This window comes from Rousettus aegyptiacus, unplaced genomic scaffold (assembly GCF_014176215.1).
Source record: "Rousettus aegyptiacus isolate mRouAeg1 unplaced genomic scaffold, mRouAeg1.p scaffold_m13_p_3, whole genome shotgun sequence".
In the NCBI taxonomy this organism is placed as follows: domain Eukaryota; kingdom Metazoa; phylum Chordata; class Mammalia; order Chiroptera; family Pteropodidae; genus Rousettus; species Rousettus aegyptiacus.
Genome location: NW_023416306.1, coordinates 66,197,233 through 66,216,163, shown reverse-complemented (window position 1 = coordinate 66,216,163; position 18,931 = coordinate 66,197,233). Strand labels below are relative to the sequence as shown.

General features: G+C 39.8%; 1 protein-coding gene across 1 annotated transcript in view; it reads right to left on the bottom strand.

Annotated features, from left to right (window-relative positions):
• Positions 1-18,240, bottom strand: part of TEK (TEK receptor tyrosine kinase) — a 96,533-nt gene extending 78,293 nt beyond the window's left edge. The window contains exon 1 of the mRNA XM_016156267.2: positions 17,629-18,240. Within this exon, the coding sequence (XP_016011753.2) occupies positions 17,629-17,680 (52 nt within the window). The 5' untranslated portion in view covers positions 17,681-18,240. The remainder of the gene's footprint in view (positions 1-17,628) is intronic.
• Between the last annotated feature and the right edge of the window lie 691 nt (positions 18,241-18,931).

The window sequence follows — 18,931 nt, the reverse complement described above, 5'->3', positions numbered from 1 at the left end:
GGTGGAAAGAAAGTACGGTTGGGACTTTTATTCTTCTACCCTTTGCCTGCTGAGCCTGGTGGACTGTAGCCCATTGTTATTACAGTATTGTACTCTGCCTTACGATCCAGTAGAGCTACTCCCAAGATGTTACCTTTCTTTCTCCCCCGAATTTCCTTAGCTATTCCTCCTGATTATTCCTTAAGATAAAATTCGTAATTATTTGTTAAGTTTTAAAAATTATAAAAACTTGATGTAAAACATATAAGAAAACTATATTAGTGTATCAGTTTCATGGAGGAAAACATTACAGAGATGTCTCTTTTCCCAAAATCATCAGTTTAATGGAAATCTATTCATTTATTGAATATTTAGTGTGGCTAGGGCCTGGACTAGCCTCTGTAAAAACTGCAGAAACCATGAATTATGCATCCAAGATAATATTTATTCTGTCAGGAATAACTAGCAGAGACAGTGATAGGGAGTGGTAACTCATCTGGGACCTTATACTTTACTATTGCTTGTGCCAAAATATGGAAAAAGTATTTACTGGGTGAATAGTCAGATAAGGCCCCTTGGAGTAGGGAATAAAGGGTAGAGGGAAAACACCCAAAGCCACACTTGAGTAATAATCCAGAGCTCCTGCTGAGCTTCCAGGGAGAGGGAGTTAGATAAGGAGCTGGCCTTTGTTTTGTAGAGTGGTGTATTCAAGAGGGGTTGAAAGTGGAATTGCCTAGAATAGTGGAGGCTGCTAAAAAAAAAAAATAAATAAATAAATAAATAAATAAATAAAAAACGAGGGAGGGTGGAATGAAGAGGCTGGGGGCGGGCTGGAGAGGAACCAAGCCAGAGGAACAGAGAGACATCTACTAATGAGTTTACTGTTTAGCATGCATACAACACAAATCATCTTCTCTGTTGACTAAAATCTCGCTGTTGCGTGCTCAAATCGTTTAATGTTTATTTGGCATCTCAGAGTTCTGGGTCTTACTTCTGACTGGATGTGGGTGAGAAGAGGTCTGCTTAGGGCATCCACTCAAATCTGGGCTCTAAAGTATAGTGCTGGAGGTAGAAATCCGTCCACCTACTAGCCCCGATCTGGCTGCTCTGGCTGCGGTGGGGCTTTCGCCCCTCCATGCTTCTGTCTCCACTGTCTGATCTGTCAGTCATGCCCTCTGCATCTGAAATTCCAGTCAGTGGAACCTGATTACCCCAGACCGAATCCGTCTTTCTCCTGTGCTGGCCCTGTACTTCCACGGAAGCTTCATTGCATTCTGAGTTGTATAGCATTTGTATACAGTCTATCCTCATTATTTGTTGATTTTGTGTCTGAGAATTTGCCTACAATTTATTTATAACCTCAACATCGATTCTCATGGGTGGCTTCCTGGTATTCGTTCGTTCGAACACATGCAGAGCAAGGAAAACCCTGGGTCCTCAGATCCTTATGTTACCAACTGCAGTGAAACAAGGCAGCGCTCTACTCAGCTCTCATACGCTACACCAGTGTTCTTTTTGTGACATGTTTAGTGCCACTTTCTCACATTTTTGTGATTTTCTGTTTTGTTTGTTTTGTTTTGTGGCAATTTCAGCACTTAACATGGCCCCAAGCATAGTGATGAAAGGCTTGTTAATCTTCCTAAGCCCAAGAATGCTGTGATGTGCCTTGGGAGAAAATGCGCTGGTTAGATAAGCTTTGTACAGGCAGGAGTTATAGTGCTCTTGGCCACAAGTTCTATGTTAATGAATCAGCTATATACATTAAATGATGTGTCTTTAAAGAGAAATACACACAAAACTGGGTTACATGTTGATCAGTTGACAAAAAAGTTGCAACTTTCAGGACACTAACCCTGTGTTCATGGTTTATACAACTTTACTACAAATCACAGTATGTCTACCTGCAGCTCACACCCCAAAAGCAACTTCTTAGCAGCAATGACTATCTTATTCATCTTTATATCTGCTGACCAAGTGCTGGGCACAGGGTAGGCGCTTGAAAAGTATTTATAGACTAGAATGTGTTGAGAAGCTATATTGAAATGGGATGAAATGGAATTAAATAACATTTATAGAGATTCTTAAAGACAGGGACTCTTAAGAGCAATGACTCTGGTAGGGAGACATAAGAAATAATAATAGCTAATATTTATAGAACATTTTTTTATGAACCTGGTCTTTGCTAAGCATTTCATCTGCTTATTTCATGTAATCCTCACAACTCTTTTGCGTGGGTGACATTATTATCCCCATTCTACAGACAGATGAAGTGATTTATCCAAGGTCACACACCTATCGCACTATTGCATGAGGCTCCAGCCCAGATTCATCAGCCCCCAGAGCCTATGATCATAACCACCTGGTTAAAGTAAAAAGGTGGGCTTGGTGGGAGTTATAAGCCATAAGTTCTATCAGAAGGTGATCTCTAGGAGACAAAAAGAGGTCCTCTAACAGAAATTCGCCAGAGTCACGGGCTCTCCTCAGCCTTTATGGGAAGATAGTAATGCAATTAATGGTGATTTTCTCCCCACTGGCTGGCAACAACACTGTTTTTTTGTTTGATTTCAGAAGCAGCTGGCAGAATTCATGTATTACTCATGTTGGAATCACACTTTGCAGATGGCTTATATACTCTAGAATCACTCAGTGGTGAGGGCTGTTGTCTACTAGGCCTGCTAAAAGATTACTACAGGCCTTGAATATAGCTGAGCTTCTGCAGCTGTTGTGTGTTTCTGGCTCCAGTTCCATACCTCTTGGCAGATGGTTTGTGTGAAAAGAACCACTGACTCTGGGTGTGAGAAACACAGGGGGAAGGAGGCTGGGAGGGCCAAGTAGCACAAAGCAAGCCCATGCTGCCAAGCTCCTTACATCTGTGGCCATTACACACTTTTAACAAAAAAGGCATCCGTAAATGAATAATTTGGGGGCTCTTCAGAAGATTATTTGTTTGCACCCTTCTGCTAGTGGAGAATGGCTGATGTTGGGCCTGTTTGTGAAGTCAACCCTGACCCTCCAATAGCCACTCTGGTCTCTAAGACCCCAGATATCCTCCATCATGCATTTGGAGTGATGGTTGGGTGAACGCAATTTGTAATAATATTAATATTTACCTATTATTTTTCTAAGTTTAATCATTGTTCTAAGTGATTTACATGAATAAATTCACTAAATTTCCACTCCCTCCCCCCACCCCCACCCCACCTCCCCGCCCCACCAACAGATTAAGTCAACTAACTTGTACCATAGCACAAAGCTAGTAGGGGCTATACTCGATTGAATTGTCGGCCCCAACTATTCAACCCTGCTTGCAACCATACATTTGCTTTTGGCCTCATCATGGGCAGAGTGAACTTCCAAGCCCTTGAAATGTGGGCATGGTGCATAACTTTGGCAGTGACAGTATGCTACTCCTGAGCCTAGGTCTTAAGAAGCTTTACTTGTTTGTTTCTACTTAGCCTTCCTGTGTTAACATCATTGTGAGAACAATACACAGCGGGGTAATCTGCGGATCCAAGAAAGATGAAATACACGTGAGCAGAGGCACCTGGACAACCCACATACCTGCAGCAAGAAGCAGAGTTGCCCCAGCTGTTACGACCTGAAGTAGAACCACCTAGATCAGCTGAACTCGAAGACATGTGAGTGGTAATAAACAATGGTTTAGCCACTGAATTTTGAAAGTAGTTTGTTACTCAGCAATAGCTAACAAACACAATGATAGAGCTAGAATGCAAACTCAAGCCATCTGACTATACGGTACATGAATTAACCTCTAGTTTACATTGCCATCTACACTATTAAAGTGAAGAAATTTAGCTTCTAATGAGCTGAGTGAGCTTGAGCTAAATGCTGAACTCTCTGGGCCTCATTGTCAACATCTGTAAAGTGAGCAGGTTGAATCAAATCAACATTTCTTAAAGTATGAAACATTAGCTCCACATGATATTAAAAAAAAAAAGGATTCTATGATTCTCCTGGAATTAGTATTGTGTGAAGACATTTCAGAAACAATGGACTAGACAATCTTTTAAGTCTTTGACAGTTCTAATATTCTGCTGTTCTAGTTAACGGTTAGTATGTGGCCCCTCCACAAAAACATCTACCTCCATTACTATTTATTTATGAAACTAAAATAATTCCCTAATTTGGGTAATTTGGAAACCACGTCCAGGGGAAGAGGAGGGTGTCTGTGATGAAGGAGGTCTCTCCCTACTTTCTTCAAACCTTTAGCACCTTGAGCTAGAGATGACGGAAAGGACTTCACCCCTTCTCCTACCACAGCACTCCCCAACGTTTTGGCAAAAGGGACCAATACTCCTATGAGAATCTAATGACTGACGATCTGAGATGGGGCTGAGGAAGTGATGCTAGCACTGGGGAGCAGCTGCAGATACAGATGAAACTTTGCTTGCTCACCCACTGCTCACATCCTGCTGTGTGGCCTGGTTCCTAACAGGTCATAGACCAGGTCCTTGGCCCAGAAGTTGGGGACCCTGTCCTACCAGATCATGCTAGAATCAAGCTTACAGAAAAGCACATGAATATAAGAACCTGCTAGCATGTGGTACATATCTCAGAAAGGAATCTTTGCTTACTTAATTCTTTATCTTCATCTTGCACATACTCTTCGATCCAAGCCCTGCCCATACATTAAAAATGCTTTTCAACAGCATCTAATAGCCAAATTCTCTAGCCTCTCTCCTCATCTTCTCCTGCCGCAGCAATTTTCAATGTAGTAAAACCCTCCTCCCTTGGTTTGTCTCATTTAATGCCTTCAGTTTCCTCTTCCTCTACCTATATCACCCCTTCATATAGGCGTTCCCAGCACTGCCCCACTGTCCTCTTCTTGGGCAATCTCATGCCCTCGCACAGCTTCATCCTACATCCTAACATCTTCCAGAAGTATCTTTGTCTCTGCCCACTCAGCCATCTCAAACCAAATTACCTTCTTTCCCTCCCATCTTCCCAGCTTTATTCCCACAACTTCCTTCAGTGTATCCTAGAATATTGGTGCACAGAGCCACGGCACAAATGTTTCTTAAACTTTTTATTCCTCATTTTCCATGTGTTTCCTTCTTCTCAGAAGGCCTCTACTCCTCACTTCCACTCTTGGATTTTCCACAGAAGCATAAGCCTACTAATTCTTCTCAAATGTCACCGTCCTGGTGAGACCCTGGTTCTCTTCCAGGATTTCTTGCTCTAGCTTCTATGTTCCCAGCATACGCTGTCAGTCTCTATCAGAGCAGAGCTTCTCATCCACCAGATTGCAAGCCACTTGAGGTTAGATTTATCTCTTAACCATCTCTGTAACTCCAATGCCTAGGAGATTTCAGTACACAGAAAGGGCTCAGTAAATGTTATTTTGAATGAATAACTATAACTGATTCACCCACTCCTCTCCTAGAGGGCTTTGCCCACTGGTTTCCTGGCTGATTGCTGGGCCTTTTTTGAGGGATGCCTAATATACCTGGGAGGTAAACTAGGTCTTTCTGGATTTTATAAACCAATGTCCACTTTGCAGATTTCCAGGGAGGAGCAAGATGAGAGTCTAAGACAGTCATTCGAGATAGATAACTCACCATGAGACTCTTTCATTTTGTTCATGTCACTAGGATAGTATTAATTACATGCCCAAATCACTTTTCTGGTTTTTATTTGGGGACACACACACACACACACACACAGTTTTTAAAAGGATTGGCTAACTCATTCAGTTACAGCAGTGTCCCCCAGACTGCATTAATTTATCACTTTCATGATTCTTGCTGAGTCTACATGCTACTTGTACAATTACTCTATTAACCATTCTTTTTAAATTAACTCATCTTTTTTTTAGCCTAATATTAAGCTAGACTATTCGTAAAATTATATTACTTATATGATATATATGCACATATCTATATACTAATAAATATTATAATTAAAAATATTCTTACAAGCACCACATGAAACCATCTTTCAGGCCAGTGGTGGTACATTCAGCACACTTAGGGAAGCACTGGGTCAGAACATTTAATCCAGTGCAAAACCATTTATTAAAGCATTTCTCTGCCAACCAATATACTGTGTCTGGTGCTGAGAATATTGAAATGCCAAACACAGCTCATAGCCTAGTGGGTAAAACCAACAGGTGAACTGTAAGTTGTAATTTACTGTTCTAAGCACTACGACAGAGGCAAGCACAGGGTGCCTGTATCTGACACCTCTTGAGCACCAATGCAAGTCTTTCTCAGCCCAGCTCTTGCTCCACCTGCTTCTTCAGGGGCCAGTTCTGTACAGGCCTCCACCAGCTGTGAGCAGGTATAATCTTGAAGTAGCTCACCCAGAACCGATGCAAGTATATCTCACTTCCTCTCCTAGGATTTTCTCTAGCATAACAGCAAAGGATGCTGGCAGTAATTCATTAGTTCCATACATCTATGTAACTGCTGAACAAAGGCAGAGTATAGCATTAGATGAATGGCTTTCCCTTTCCTTTGCAGGTAAGCAGTCTGAGTTTCATTTCATAAGCTTCTCAGAAGGTCTGGCCCACCAGGCATCCATAGCACTGGCCAACATAACACATCTGGCACAGTTCTACTCACCTAGTCTCCTCCTCTTGCTCCCTAGGATTGCCTACCAAACAATCTATCTGTACATATGCCTTGGCTACAGCCACGTTTTTGATGGAATCCAGGTGAAGGCAAGTCCCTTACCCAAGGAGGTTAAGAAAGACTTCTTGGACCTGATAAACCTCATTAACACCTGATAAACCTTAAAGCATGAATAAGTCAGACAGCTGAAGGAGAGAATGTGAAGAGAACATTCCAGGCAGACAGTACAGCTCACACAAAGGCAAGGAGGCTTGAAAGTGAATGTTTCGAAACTGCAAAGAGCCTGGTATGAAACATACCTTCAACATAACATGAGGGACTGAGATTCACAAGGCCCTGGTGAGGTAGGCAAAGACTGGCTCCTGAAAAGTTGCAGATTACAACCAAGTACCAACTCTACCATGCTCTGTGATACTGAAGTGGTAGCTGTGAATGGTAAATAGGTTGGTGTTTAAATCAATCCTGGAAGATTAGAAAGTGCTTTCCAGACCCAAGAGGTGCTTGAGAAGAATTGAGAGTAAAGGGAGAAGGAATTAGAGGAAAGAGAATGAAATGGAGGCAGAGCTGTTCTTTCTTTCTCCCTCTCCCTCTTCCTCTCTTGGATGGATCTAAAATCCCAATAATGAGCTTATGCAGAAGTGAGGCACATTCCACTGGGAAATGACAATTGCACAGTAAACTGTTAAGAACTAGGAATTAGGTTTGGGATAAATGATGTGGAGATCTACAGAAGACAAATCATCTATTCAGCAGAAACAAGACAAAAGAGGAAATTGGGGCTGGCAGGAGAAAAGTAGGGAGCATCATGTTATGAGCTGATAGAGCTACAGCAAGGAATTACCCTACCTGACACTCCAGGTTTTTATCAAAAGCACAAGAATGCATAGCTTTAAGCTTTTCTCTCCCTGTCGCCGAGACAAGGCCAAGCTTAGGGTACCGATGTTGAGTTTCACCAAGGGAAGCCAGGGAGTTCCATCTATAAAATATAGTCACCTGCTCTCATGAATGGAGATGTGCTTTCAAAGGGCTGTCATAAGGCAACATAACAGTCCCCAGCTTCATTTATAAGTAAACAATTACGAGTATCTGATTTTTACTGAGTGCTCATCAGATACTGACACTGTACTAAGTACTTTTAAGTAGTTACTCTCGTAAGATCTTCCTCAAACCACATGAATAAAACTGTTATCAGCCTTATTTTCCAGGAATTAGGCTGAGGTGACTGTGAAACACGAGAAAATAGCACAGTGAGGTGTTTGAAAGATCTCAGAATTTGGGTTGAGGCCATTCTCAGTTTAACTCTTGTCTCCCTCATTTGCTATTGAGACCATGGGTACACTTTCAAGAATCAGAAATCAATTCAAAATAGTACAAGCAAATAAGGGTGACTAACTCTTGTAATTGGAAGACAAAGGGATGGGTCTCTAATCTAAAAACCACTGGACCCAGCACTAAAATAATACCTGAGTGCTTGTTTTGGTCTTGTTCTCTTATTGTCCTCATTCTCTCCTACCAGAGACCTGCTTCCTTCAAATGTCCAGAGAAGCTGTTAGCTCCAAGTATACGGTGTCCTCACTGAAGAAAGAGAATATCTTGCTCATAAATTCCCAGAGAATGAGTCTAACTGACTCTGTGGGTCATGCTCCATTATATGAACCAACTGCTGTCGTCAGATGGATAGTATACCCTGTGATCAGTGATTGGTGGTCTCATCAGAATCACATGAAGGAAAATTGTAGCAACTCTTGAAAAATAGGGATGTTAGTCCAAAATAATAGATAGCTACTGCATTTTAATCTCGGGCAGCTCACTTAAGCTTTGTGAGCCTCCGTTGCCCATCTATGAAAAAATGAATAATAATAGCTTTTGTGCAAGATTGTTGGGAGATGCAAAAAATCATATTAAACACTTGATTCATAGAGGTATTCATCTATGGTAGTCATTTTTTTTTTTTACTGATACTATTATTGTTTTGTGGTTGTTTTTGACACAGTGATCAGAATTCGAAGCCCATCCCAGATTCCCAGATGTCTAAGGCACTCCTGTCCCCAGGGTGGAGTCCCCTTGGCTCTGCAGCCAGACGCCTTACACAACCCAGGCCCTGTGTGCCAAGGTTAAGCTGGTTCACCATCGGATGATCGCAGAGCAGTGAGTGCCTCCCCAGTCCCAGCAATGTCAATACTGCCTTCCTGACTCCGCCTATTGTATCTGGAGGAAAGTGGCCGAGCATTGTCTTCCAGTGCTCCCCCCAGGAAGCATGATATCACCCTCTAACAAAAGCGGGAAAGCTGACAGATCTACTGAGATGGGTGTGACCACTGCACACACCTCACTGGTCAAGCCCTGGGCAAGGGTCTATGGCAAGCAGAGAGCAAACAGCAGCCACCCACTATGCCCCTCGACAGACTGTCTGACGGGTTCCTTTGGCTCATCTTTAAATTTCTCCCTTTGTTTCACCCATACCATGTTAGACATAGAATCACTAAGCAGTGGAAATGCACTCCCTGTAATCAACAGATGTATTGAAGAGTCAGGCCTCTGTCCATCTGGCGACCCACATTCCCACATCTGTCCCTGCAGGCTTAGGGAAGGGACACAGGGAGAAGGATAATCAGATTCCTGAAAGGACAAAAGGAAGCAGTAGGTGTGGGACCTATGAAAAAGCAGGCATGGCTCAATCTAAAAAACATTCTGCACGTGTGCTGTGAGTTAAGGAATAGTCTGGGAATTGGGTTATCAGTTTTAAATTCCAGAAATAAGGGAGGCAACTTCAGACATTCCCTTTCCTGAAGGCTGGGAGTGATGCCAGCTGATCTTCTGACATCCCTTCCAGTTTTGGTTTGTAATGCTATCAGTGCAGCTGGCTCTTTGTAAGGCAACACACCTGAAGTCTGGTTCCCCCATGCCAGGTCCTGAGGCTATCACTCTGCTGCCCCAATCTTACTGTCCCCTTCTTAAAATTCCCTCCTTCCTATGCTACCACAAAACCTGTTCTCTAAAATCCCAGGAAAGGAATCTGATTGGATTTGCTTCTCCTACCAACACTGACTGCTTCTCCATAGAACCCTTGGTAACCTCTTCCTCTCCCCTTCACTTAAAGCTTAGTATACACTCATACCTACTATTACTTCCCTTGTCATAAACGAAAGATTTCTGTCTTAATGCCTTGCCCAATCCCCTTCTGAGCTTTAGACCTAGATACCCAAAATTTGCTAAATATTTCCCTTTATGTGGAACCTCAAAATCAACATGTACAAAATATTCGCTCCTTCTCAGCCCATCTCCAACCAATTCCTTCTCCCATGTTTCAGCACAGTGAATGGCACCCCAGTACTCAAACCAGAACCCAGGAGTTATGCTTATTCTCTCCCTTACTCTCAACCTCCCCTAAGCAACCAAGCACCACCCCGTACAGTTTCACCTCCTAAACACTTTCAACCCGCCCTCTTCATACAGGCCTTCCTACCTGAAGTGTCGGAAAACCAGATTGTTCCAGGCCTACGGTCTCTGCTATGTCAATCCATCCTTGACACTATTGTCAGAGTGAATTTTCCAAGACATAAATCAGATATGATAGAAAAACACAATGCTAAATTTCAACATGTATAGCATGAGGTACGAGCTACTTACAATGGCTTATGAGGTCCTTTCCAATCTGACTTGAATCTTAATTCTCCATCTCCACCCTACATTCCAACCTTACTCAACTTCCTCAAGCTTATCCTATTGCATACCCCTTGCTCCATCTCATGGAAAGTTTCTTCCCTTTTTATCTTCTTACTTTTGAAATCATTTGGCAATGAAAAAATAAAAAATAAAATAAAATCATTTGGCTATGAGTAGTTCATAATTACAACTGGCCATAATTTTTGGCAATATTCACTACTATTAGGAGTTCTTACCAAAAGAAAAATCTAAGCTACAGATTGTTTTCGAATACTAATTTTATTCATACTCAAGTCAGACATTAATGAAGTTGACATGTTTTTATATATTTCATTAAATATATTTAATTTAGATTTTAAAGTTTCATTTTTTATTGGAGCCAACAAAAATTTTTATAGCTCTTGAAAAACTAGATTTTGTATATGCCACTATTAAATTATTTATCACAACATCATATAATTCGTCTGCCCTTATTCGCCTTTTTTAGTAAGATGTGAGTTTTACCAGAAAATGTGAGGAAAAAAATGACTCATTCTTTTTTGCATTTCTAGTATCTAGTACAGTACTTGGCACAAAGTAAGTCTCTGATATGTCTTTATTAACTGAAATAATAAGTGAATGAATGAATGAATAATAGGTAGGCAATAACTCAATAAATGTCTATTGAAGAAAAAGTGTGCATATCTTTTGGGTAGTATTCAGCAATTATAAATATCTATATTAAGTAAAGCCCTGGTTAAACCCACTTTCATGAGTATATTTTTATGTTTCATACTTAAGAGAAGAAAAGGATTTTTTTACCTTAATTATATCAAATATTTAACATAAGGCAACCTTTTAAGATATGAGTGACTACTACTTGCAGTGTATATGGAATTGACTTATTATTGGTAATATTTATATTATTTCAACATGGCTAAAATCTTTTCTACAATATTTCCTCCTTTGGGTCTGCTGTGACATAACAACATTTTCTCATGATGGCATATCAAACTCCATTTAATAAAAATTATTGAACATCAAATATATGCACTATGGAGAATGAAAAAGTAGTATCTGTTGTTAAATGTTTAGAGGCTAATTGGCTAAACCTGTGTGCCCAAAGCTCAAAGACCACAGCCTGTGTGTTAAGAGGACTCAGAATTAGCGGGGGAAATATCATGAGGAAGAGTTGACCTCAGCAAGTTGAGTTGATTTGTGTTTGCAGAGTGAACATGGAGAATGTAATTTCCAAACAGCTGGAACAACATGAACAAAAGCCAAGAGGAATGAATGAATAGATTGTGGAGATGGGCCTGGTTGAAGTGAAAGGACCATGAGCAGGGATGAATGGATAGGTGAGGATAAGCATTGGATGGCAAGTAGGCCAGTGTTCTGGTTTGTCAAGTGGAGAGTGACCAGCACAAAATTTGAAGAACTGGATTATGCTGAGGTCTTTTTAGGATACAGCTTCTATAAGTAGCAAGTGACTCCCCTAAACCCTGGAAAAGATTAGATCAGTCTTAGCACTAGCTTCATAGCAACACTTCTCTTTTGATTACACTAGCTTCATTTAATAATAGAGTTCTTACTGGCTAAACACTTCACATACATTATCACACTTGATGCCTATAACAACTCTGGGAAATAGATACACTCATGAATAAATGATGAGAAAACTGTGGTTTAGAGAAATCAAATAACTTGCCCATGGTCATCCAATTTGGGCTTAACTCCAGACCTGCAACTTCACAATCCACTCACTTAATTCCTACTGCATTTTTGATAAGCTCTACCTCAGTACCATAAAACAGAGGCTTCAAAAGTAAGTCATCATAGCACACATGCATGTACTCTTTTCTTGAAAGGCATACTGAGTTAAAAATCAACATAAAATGAGTACATTTGGGTTCACGTTCAAGAAATATACCTAATTTAGTTTCACTGGGCAAAGATATTCGTGGCTTTTCTGAACCTTCATCCACCTCTTAAGAGATCAATGAGGAGCTGCAAACAGTGAAACAAAAAGGATGTGAAAGACAGTGTAGTAACCACCACACTCTACATCCTCTGTTCACATTCCTAATAGATGATCACCTTATCTATGCCTGAGCCCTCTCCAGTGTGGAAGGTCACTCATGAGGATGTTGATCAAATTTTTAAAAGGTTTTCATAAGTAAAGTCAAACCATCTTTGTGCAACTCCCTCTATCCTTGGATCCTAAATCTGGCAAAATATAATGTCAATCTATGATGTCTTCTATATGGAAACCCTTAAAAACACTGCTATTCATCCTTTTTCTCTAGGCTAAATATTCCAATATGACATGGTTTCTAAAATATTTGCCTTGTTTGCCTACTATGTTTGCTGTCAGGTTTCTGTGTCTTTAGTGTTCAATGGCTATGCTCTGAGCAGTAGAGTGAAATGATTACTATTTCTAATTGAGACCTCATATTCGTACTAATGCAAACCATTACAGCTTATGTGTCACCTTTTTAGCAAGCAGAGTATGTGTTGGCTTCTATGAATTTCACGTATCACTGTTGTGGCTGCCAGCCCCCAAAAGACACACGGACCACCAGAACTCAGTGAATGAGATATAGGAAACATTCTTTATTCAGCCAGCTGGGTCTGCCAGGAGTATGCAGACCCCAAATTAAGCAGCCCCTAAATGTAGAGGTACAAGGTTTTTAAGCCCAAAATCCCATTCTTCATTCTGTCTAAACACAAAGGGCTCTCTTTCTTCTATTCACTACCTGTCAACTCATAGGTCAGGTGCGCAAGTGGAGTTACAGAAGCAGAAAGCTTGTTTAGAATGTTATGTTCTTATAATCAAAGGCCTATGTACCCATAGCAATAGTCGAACAGCAATTTCCAGTAAGAGTCAATTTTTCAGCCACCACATCACCAAAAGTTGGTGACACTTGGTGATGCTAGAACTTTTAACAAACAAGCTCTCTTTCACATGGAACATACATGTTTTATTTATTGGACCTACATGCATACCTTGACATTTATCTATTTTGAAATGGTATCTTTCGGGTTTAGTCCACCCTTTTGGCCTAGAGAAATCTACTTGAATCCTGAGTCTGTGTTCTAACCAATAAGCCATCTATAGGAAATAAACAGGTAACACAATTTCTCTCTCTCTCTCTCTCGCTCTCGCTCTCGCTCTTTCTCTCTTTCTCTCTCTCTCTCTCTCTCTCTCTCTCTCTCTCTCTCTCTCTCTCTCTCATACACACACACACACACACACACACAATCATTTTTAGGGTAGGATCCAAGAAGATGAATTGATAATGTCAGAAAACTTGATAGCCCACCCATCTGCATGGCCAAGGGGACACAACATAGTCTTCTGAGAGGCACTTGTAGGAGTCCTTTCCTCCTGGGGTGATGTCTTGGAACTAGGCTTTTGCAGGAAGCTCTCCCAGGGGAGGGCTGAAAAGGAAATGCTGAGACCTCCCAACAAAGACATCTTAGTCTTTGGGAGGGAGCATCTGTGAAGAAAGCAGAACTCCTCCCTCTGAAAATAATTCCCAGGTGTGTTGCTGATCCCAGCATTTGGCCCTCCACCCTTGATTACTCAGACATGACACTATCCTTCCAAGACCAGCCCTGATGAGGAGGTCCCATCTGGAACCACTTTTCTGACCTTATACAGGCATGTCTCGTTTTATAGCACTATGCTTTATTGTGCTTCACAGATGTTGCGTTTTTTACAAATTGAAGGCAAGACCTTTCACCAGAAAAAAGATTATGACTCATTTCATTGTGGTCTGGAACTGAACCTGCAATATCTCTGAGGTATGCCTTTAACTGAATTTCCTTTGCCACTTCAGACAAGATATCCACTATTTTAAATAACAACCTGAATCAAGGTTATTTAAAAGGTCAGTCGTACACTGTTTACAACAATAGACTCAAAATAGATTAAAGACTTAAAAGTAAGTTCCAAAACTATAAAACTACTAGAAGAAAACATAGGCAATAATCTCTCTGATATTTCTAACAGTAATTTATTTTTGGATGTATCTCCTTGGACCAGGGAAACAAAAGAAAAAATAAATAAATGGGAGTACATCAAACTAAAAAGTTTTAGTACAGCAAAGGAAACCATCAACAAAACAAAGACGACAGACTGGGAGAAGATGTTAGTTAAGGACAAATCTGATGAGAGGTTAATATCAAAATACATAAAGAACTCATACAACTGAACAACAAAATACAAACTATCTAATTTAAGAAAAATGGGCAGAAGACCTGAACAGATACTTCTCCAAAGAGGAAATACAGATGGCCAACAGACATATGAAAAGATGCTCAAGATCAATAATCATCAGAAAAATACAAATTAAAACCACAACGAGATATCACCTCACACTTATCAGAATGGCTATCAATAAATCAAAGAACAACATTTGTTGACAAGAATGCAGAGAAAAGGGAACCCTCAAACGTTGGTGGGAGTGAAAATTGATACAGCTGCTATGGAAAACAGTCTAGATGTTTCTCAAAAACTTAAAAATAGATATACCTTTTGACCCAGCAATTAGACTTCTGGGTATTTATCCAAAGAAAATCAAAAGAATAATCCGTAAAGATCTATGCAACCCAATATTCATGACAGCACAATTTACAATAGCCAAGATACGGAAGCAACCTAAATGCCTATCAACAAATGATTAGATAAAGAAGTAATTGTTCATATATACAATGGAATATTACTCAGCCGTTAAAAAAAAATGAAACCCTACCATTTGCAATGATATGGATGGACCTAGATGTTGTTATGCTAAGTGAAATAAGTCAGAGAAAGATAAATACCATACGATTTCACTTATATGCAGAATCTAAGGAACAAAAAGAACAAACTAATCAAAACAGACTCACAATTATAGAGGACATTCTGGTGACGGACAGAGGGGAGGGGGTTCGGAGGGCCAGGAGAATGCGGTGAAGGGTTAAAGAAGTGCAAATTAGATTGTCACAGGGATGGGGAGCACATCATAGGGAATGCAGTTGGCATTTATGTATTGGCTATGTAGAGAGCCAGAAGAGAGAAAGAGCAATTAAATTATATAAATGTCTAGTCAATGTACTGTCAATCGTACACTGTTTTATATTATTAATAAAATAAATTTTTTTTAAAAAGGTCAAATGAGGCAGGAAAGAGGTATGAAGGCACACTGCTAGAGACTTCCCATGGGATCAGTGTTGACCATATAGGACACATTATAATAAAGCAGAAAGTGATTTACTTTGTTTTTCTATGCGTACAACACTTTAGAAAGAGCAGCCTGTTTTGGTGAGGTTGGGGGAGTAGGGAAAAGCTATACATTTATAACTTGTTTATAACCTGAAATTAGCCATGATTCCCAATTGGGAGGGGAATATACTAAAATCTGGGTGGGTTTGAGGGAAGTCTTCTGAAAACTACATACTTCCTGCAAATCTCTCACGAGTCAGCATCTGCACCCAGAACCATCTTCATTGAGGCAAATGTGACACTTCTTTTTCCAGTTCTATTTGCTTAGAAAAAAGGAATGAGAAATTTACTGGAGAAATAAACCTAAAAGCCGTAAGTCCCTTGTTCGATTATTATCATCTACCAGTGGAGTTTGCTTTGAAGAATGGGCTTCTATGCCTAGAGACATGATCATGTTGGATTCTTGTATTGCAATTACCAAGCCTTGGGTATTCATGCTCATGGGAGCTTAGACTGGGAATGTGGGTTAGGATTCAATACTATAAACCTACTCTCAGGAACCCGCCTTGCTAGTGTCACCCTCCCTTTATAACAAGATCATGAAACCCTTCTCTTTTGGGCCTCTCCCTCTTGAAGTCAGTGCTGTTTTCAGGAAACTAAAGTCTAAACATGGAGCAATGCTGTTAGGCATAACTTTTTTGTTTGATTTTGACTGCTTTTCTAAGCCTATATTGCAAAGTGCCATAACAGTCACTATGGAGGAAGAAAGTGAAATAAAAAGGTTGTATTATTTAACGTAAAAAGGATCTCAGAGCAACTATAGAGCTTTGATTACTATAATCCCTGGTGTAAAATCAGTTCCATATTTAATAGCACTGGTAAATGTGTTATACAGAAAAAGAGCAAACTAAAAATGGAATCATGATAATTATTTGGTTTAAAGGTGCACATTATTGAAAAAAATCAGAATTATTTCTATATTAATATAAACATTTTCTACATAAATATTAAAACCATTTTGGATAATCTTTCATTTTTAGCAATTTTTAGTACATATTCTTATTCTTAAAGATATTATTAAATCCTCAATATAATTGGTTGTTGAAAGAGAACTGAAGAGCTATAAGCAAATTACATGAAATTCTGTTATTTTATTGGATTAATTTTTTCAATATTTAAGATTTCATTTAGAAAAACATAAAGATAATATAATAGATACTTATGTATATTTGGATCAAATTCTATCAATATAACATAGCCTTCACCATTAAGGTCAGCAAATTTTCCCAAATTTATTTCCAATATCGACTTTATTTCTATTATAATAATCAGAATGCTTCCAAACCTAAGGGGAGAGACTGATGGTGATTATGGTTGTAACTTGCACTTCAGGTTATGACACCATTTTCAGCCAGTGTCCCATAGGGTGAGTAAACTACAGAGGTGTGCCACTAGTTCAGGAACGTGAGCAGCAGACACTAACCTAAAAACATTCAGGCCAGCTGTTCCTTTCCTCCACAACAGGTTTCAATAGTCTCCTGTGCCCAGGGATCTGGTAACTGCCTAAACTTTCATTTCGTTGGGCCAATAAAAACTTTATGAATTACTATATGCCAAATACTTTAAAAAATACTATAGCCCTAATCTCTCTGACCCCTATTTTGACTAATTCGATTGCTTTGACTAAAATAGGATGGAGACACAAAATCTATAGAAAAGCATTTTTGTCATCATTTAAAAATGACAGACAATCTATACATTGCCTTAAATGGGTCCCCATAATTCTCAGCATGAATTTCATTGTTTAAAAAATTACTGAAGATTTTCTTTGAAGTAGGTAAAAAAGAAGTAGGTTTCTATTTATTTTTTAAAATAAGGAATGATCCCACGTGAAGAACAGTAAAAAAAAAAAAATGCACCATAGTAAGTGAATCTCTTCAAATAAAGTGAACTTATTAGTCCTCACAGAGTCTGTGGCAACACGGGGACAATTATGCAGAAGAGAAACTCTAGAAAAATGAGTACATGCCACAGAGACATCACATTTCAATCCTTACATATATTAAATGGAACATTATATATTAAAGAGAAACAGTGCCTATTCCACAGCTGCTTCTTGTTAACCAGTACCAAGAAATAGAGCCCAGAATCACTGTTTAAAAAAAAAAAAAACTATATCAAAAAAATAAAGCCAAATCTTACCAGAAAGGAGCAAGCTGACTCCATAGAGGACTAAGCCGGCTAAAGAGTCCATACTTCTCCAAATCTCTCCATCCAGTTTCCGCAGATGTGCATAAGGTCCCAAGGATCTTTTCAAGCACCCAGAGGTTTGTGACTTTCCATTTGCATGTTCTACTGGGTCTTGTTTACAACTCAGAGGCAAGAAGGAATAGCACAGAAGCAGGCTGTAACAGTCTCATTTCTGTCTGAGCACAGGGAGTTTTAAGTTCCTTTTTCCTGTTTCCTTTGTAGATTAGGATGGGAAAGGCTGTATCTTAAAGGCATTCGGTATCAGCAGGGCTGGGGGCACTGCAAACCCACTCCATCTTGCAATTCATCAAAAACACTTATCTGTTGCTGCTGCTTCTGCTCCTTTTGCTGCTGTTGTAGGGATAGAGGAATTTTTGTTGGAAGTGTGGGTCCTGGTCAGCATTTTCAGAAACAATAGGGGTATCCTCTCATAGGCGGGAAACAGAAAAACAAGCCCTCCACCTATGTATGGTATGCGATGATGACTGGCCCTTCTCAGCCCTCTAACAGCTCTCCTGGGTCCACTTGAAATCCCCAACAGAAGGGGCTTCTGGGTATGGGGAGCAGTTTTTTGTTTTTTGTTTTTTCTCATTTTAACCCACGTGGCTTGAATTGAAAAAAGAAGTTTTCGTGCCGAGAGAACACAACCTGAAAGGCAATTAATTTGGGTAATTACCGGTGAGGTCAATGCTCAGTGTGACCGCAGAGATGAGAGTCCAAAATTGTTAGTGTGTTTCCTTTCACACAGATGGTTTATTCATTGGCCAAGAGCCCAAAGACACCCATGCTACTGGCTATCACTTTAATTTTTATTAATAATTCATCTAACAGTGATCTAATTTCTTAAAGAAACTGGCATAGAAGGATTTTAGTAATGAGAGACGTTTTGTGGTTATTGGCCAAAGGTACGTCAGTAGCAAATTATATACAAAATTTTTTAAATAACCCGTGTAAAAACCAAACATAAGTGACTAGAATGGGTTATAAATATTACTCATAAGAGCAGAGAGGGTACATAGGCCAAAAGGAAAATAGCCATTGGAGTAACCATACCTAAAACAAGCTCAGAGACCTTTTATCCAGATGATAATTTCTCCATGACATGAATTATGACTTCAAAATAGAGAGTCAATACTCTGTTTATCACCCTGAGGAAAAAACCGTCTGCTCTTCCTTTTCCTACTCGCCACAGGAAAGGGCAGATGCTGCTAGTCTTACCTAATTTCTGTCCCAGGTTTTATCACATCAGTGATGA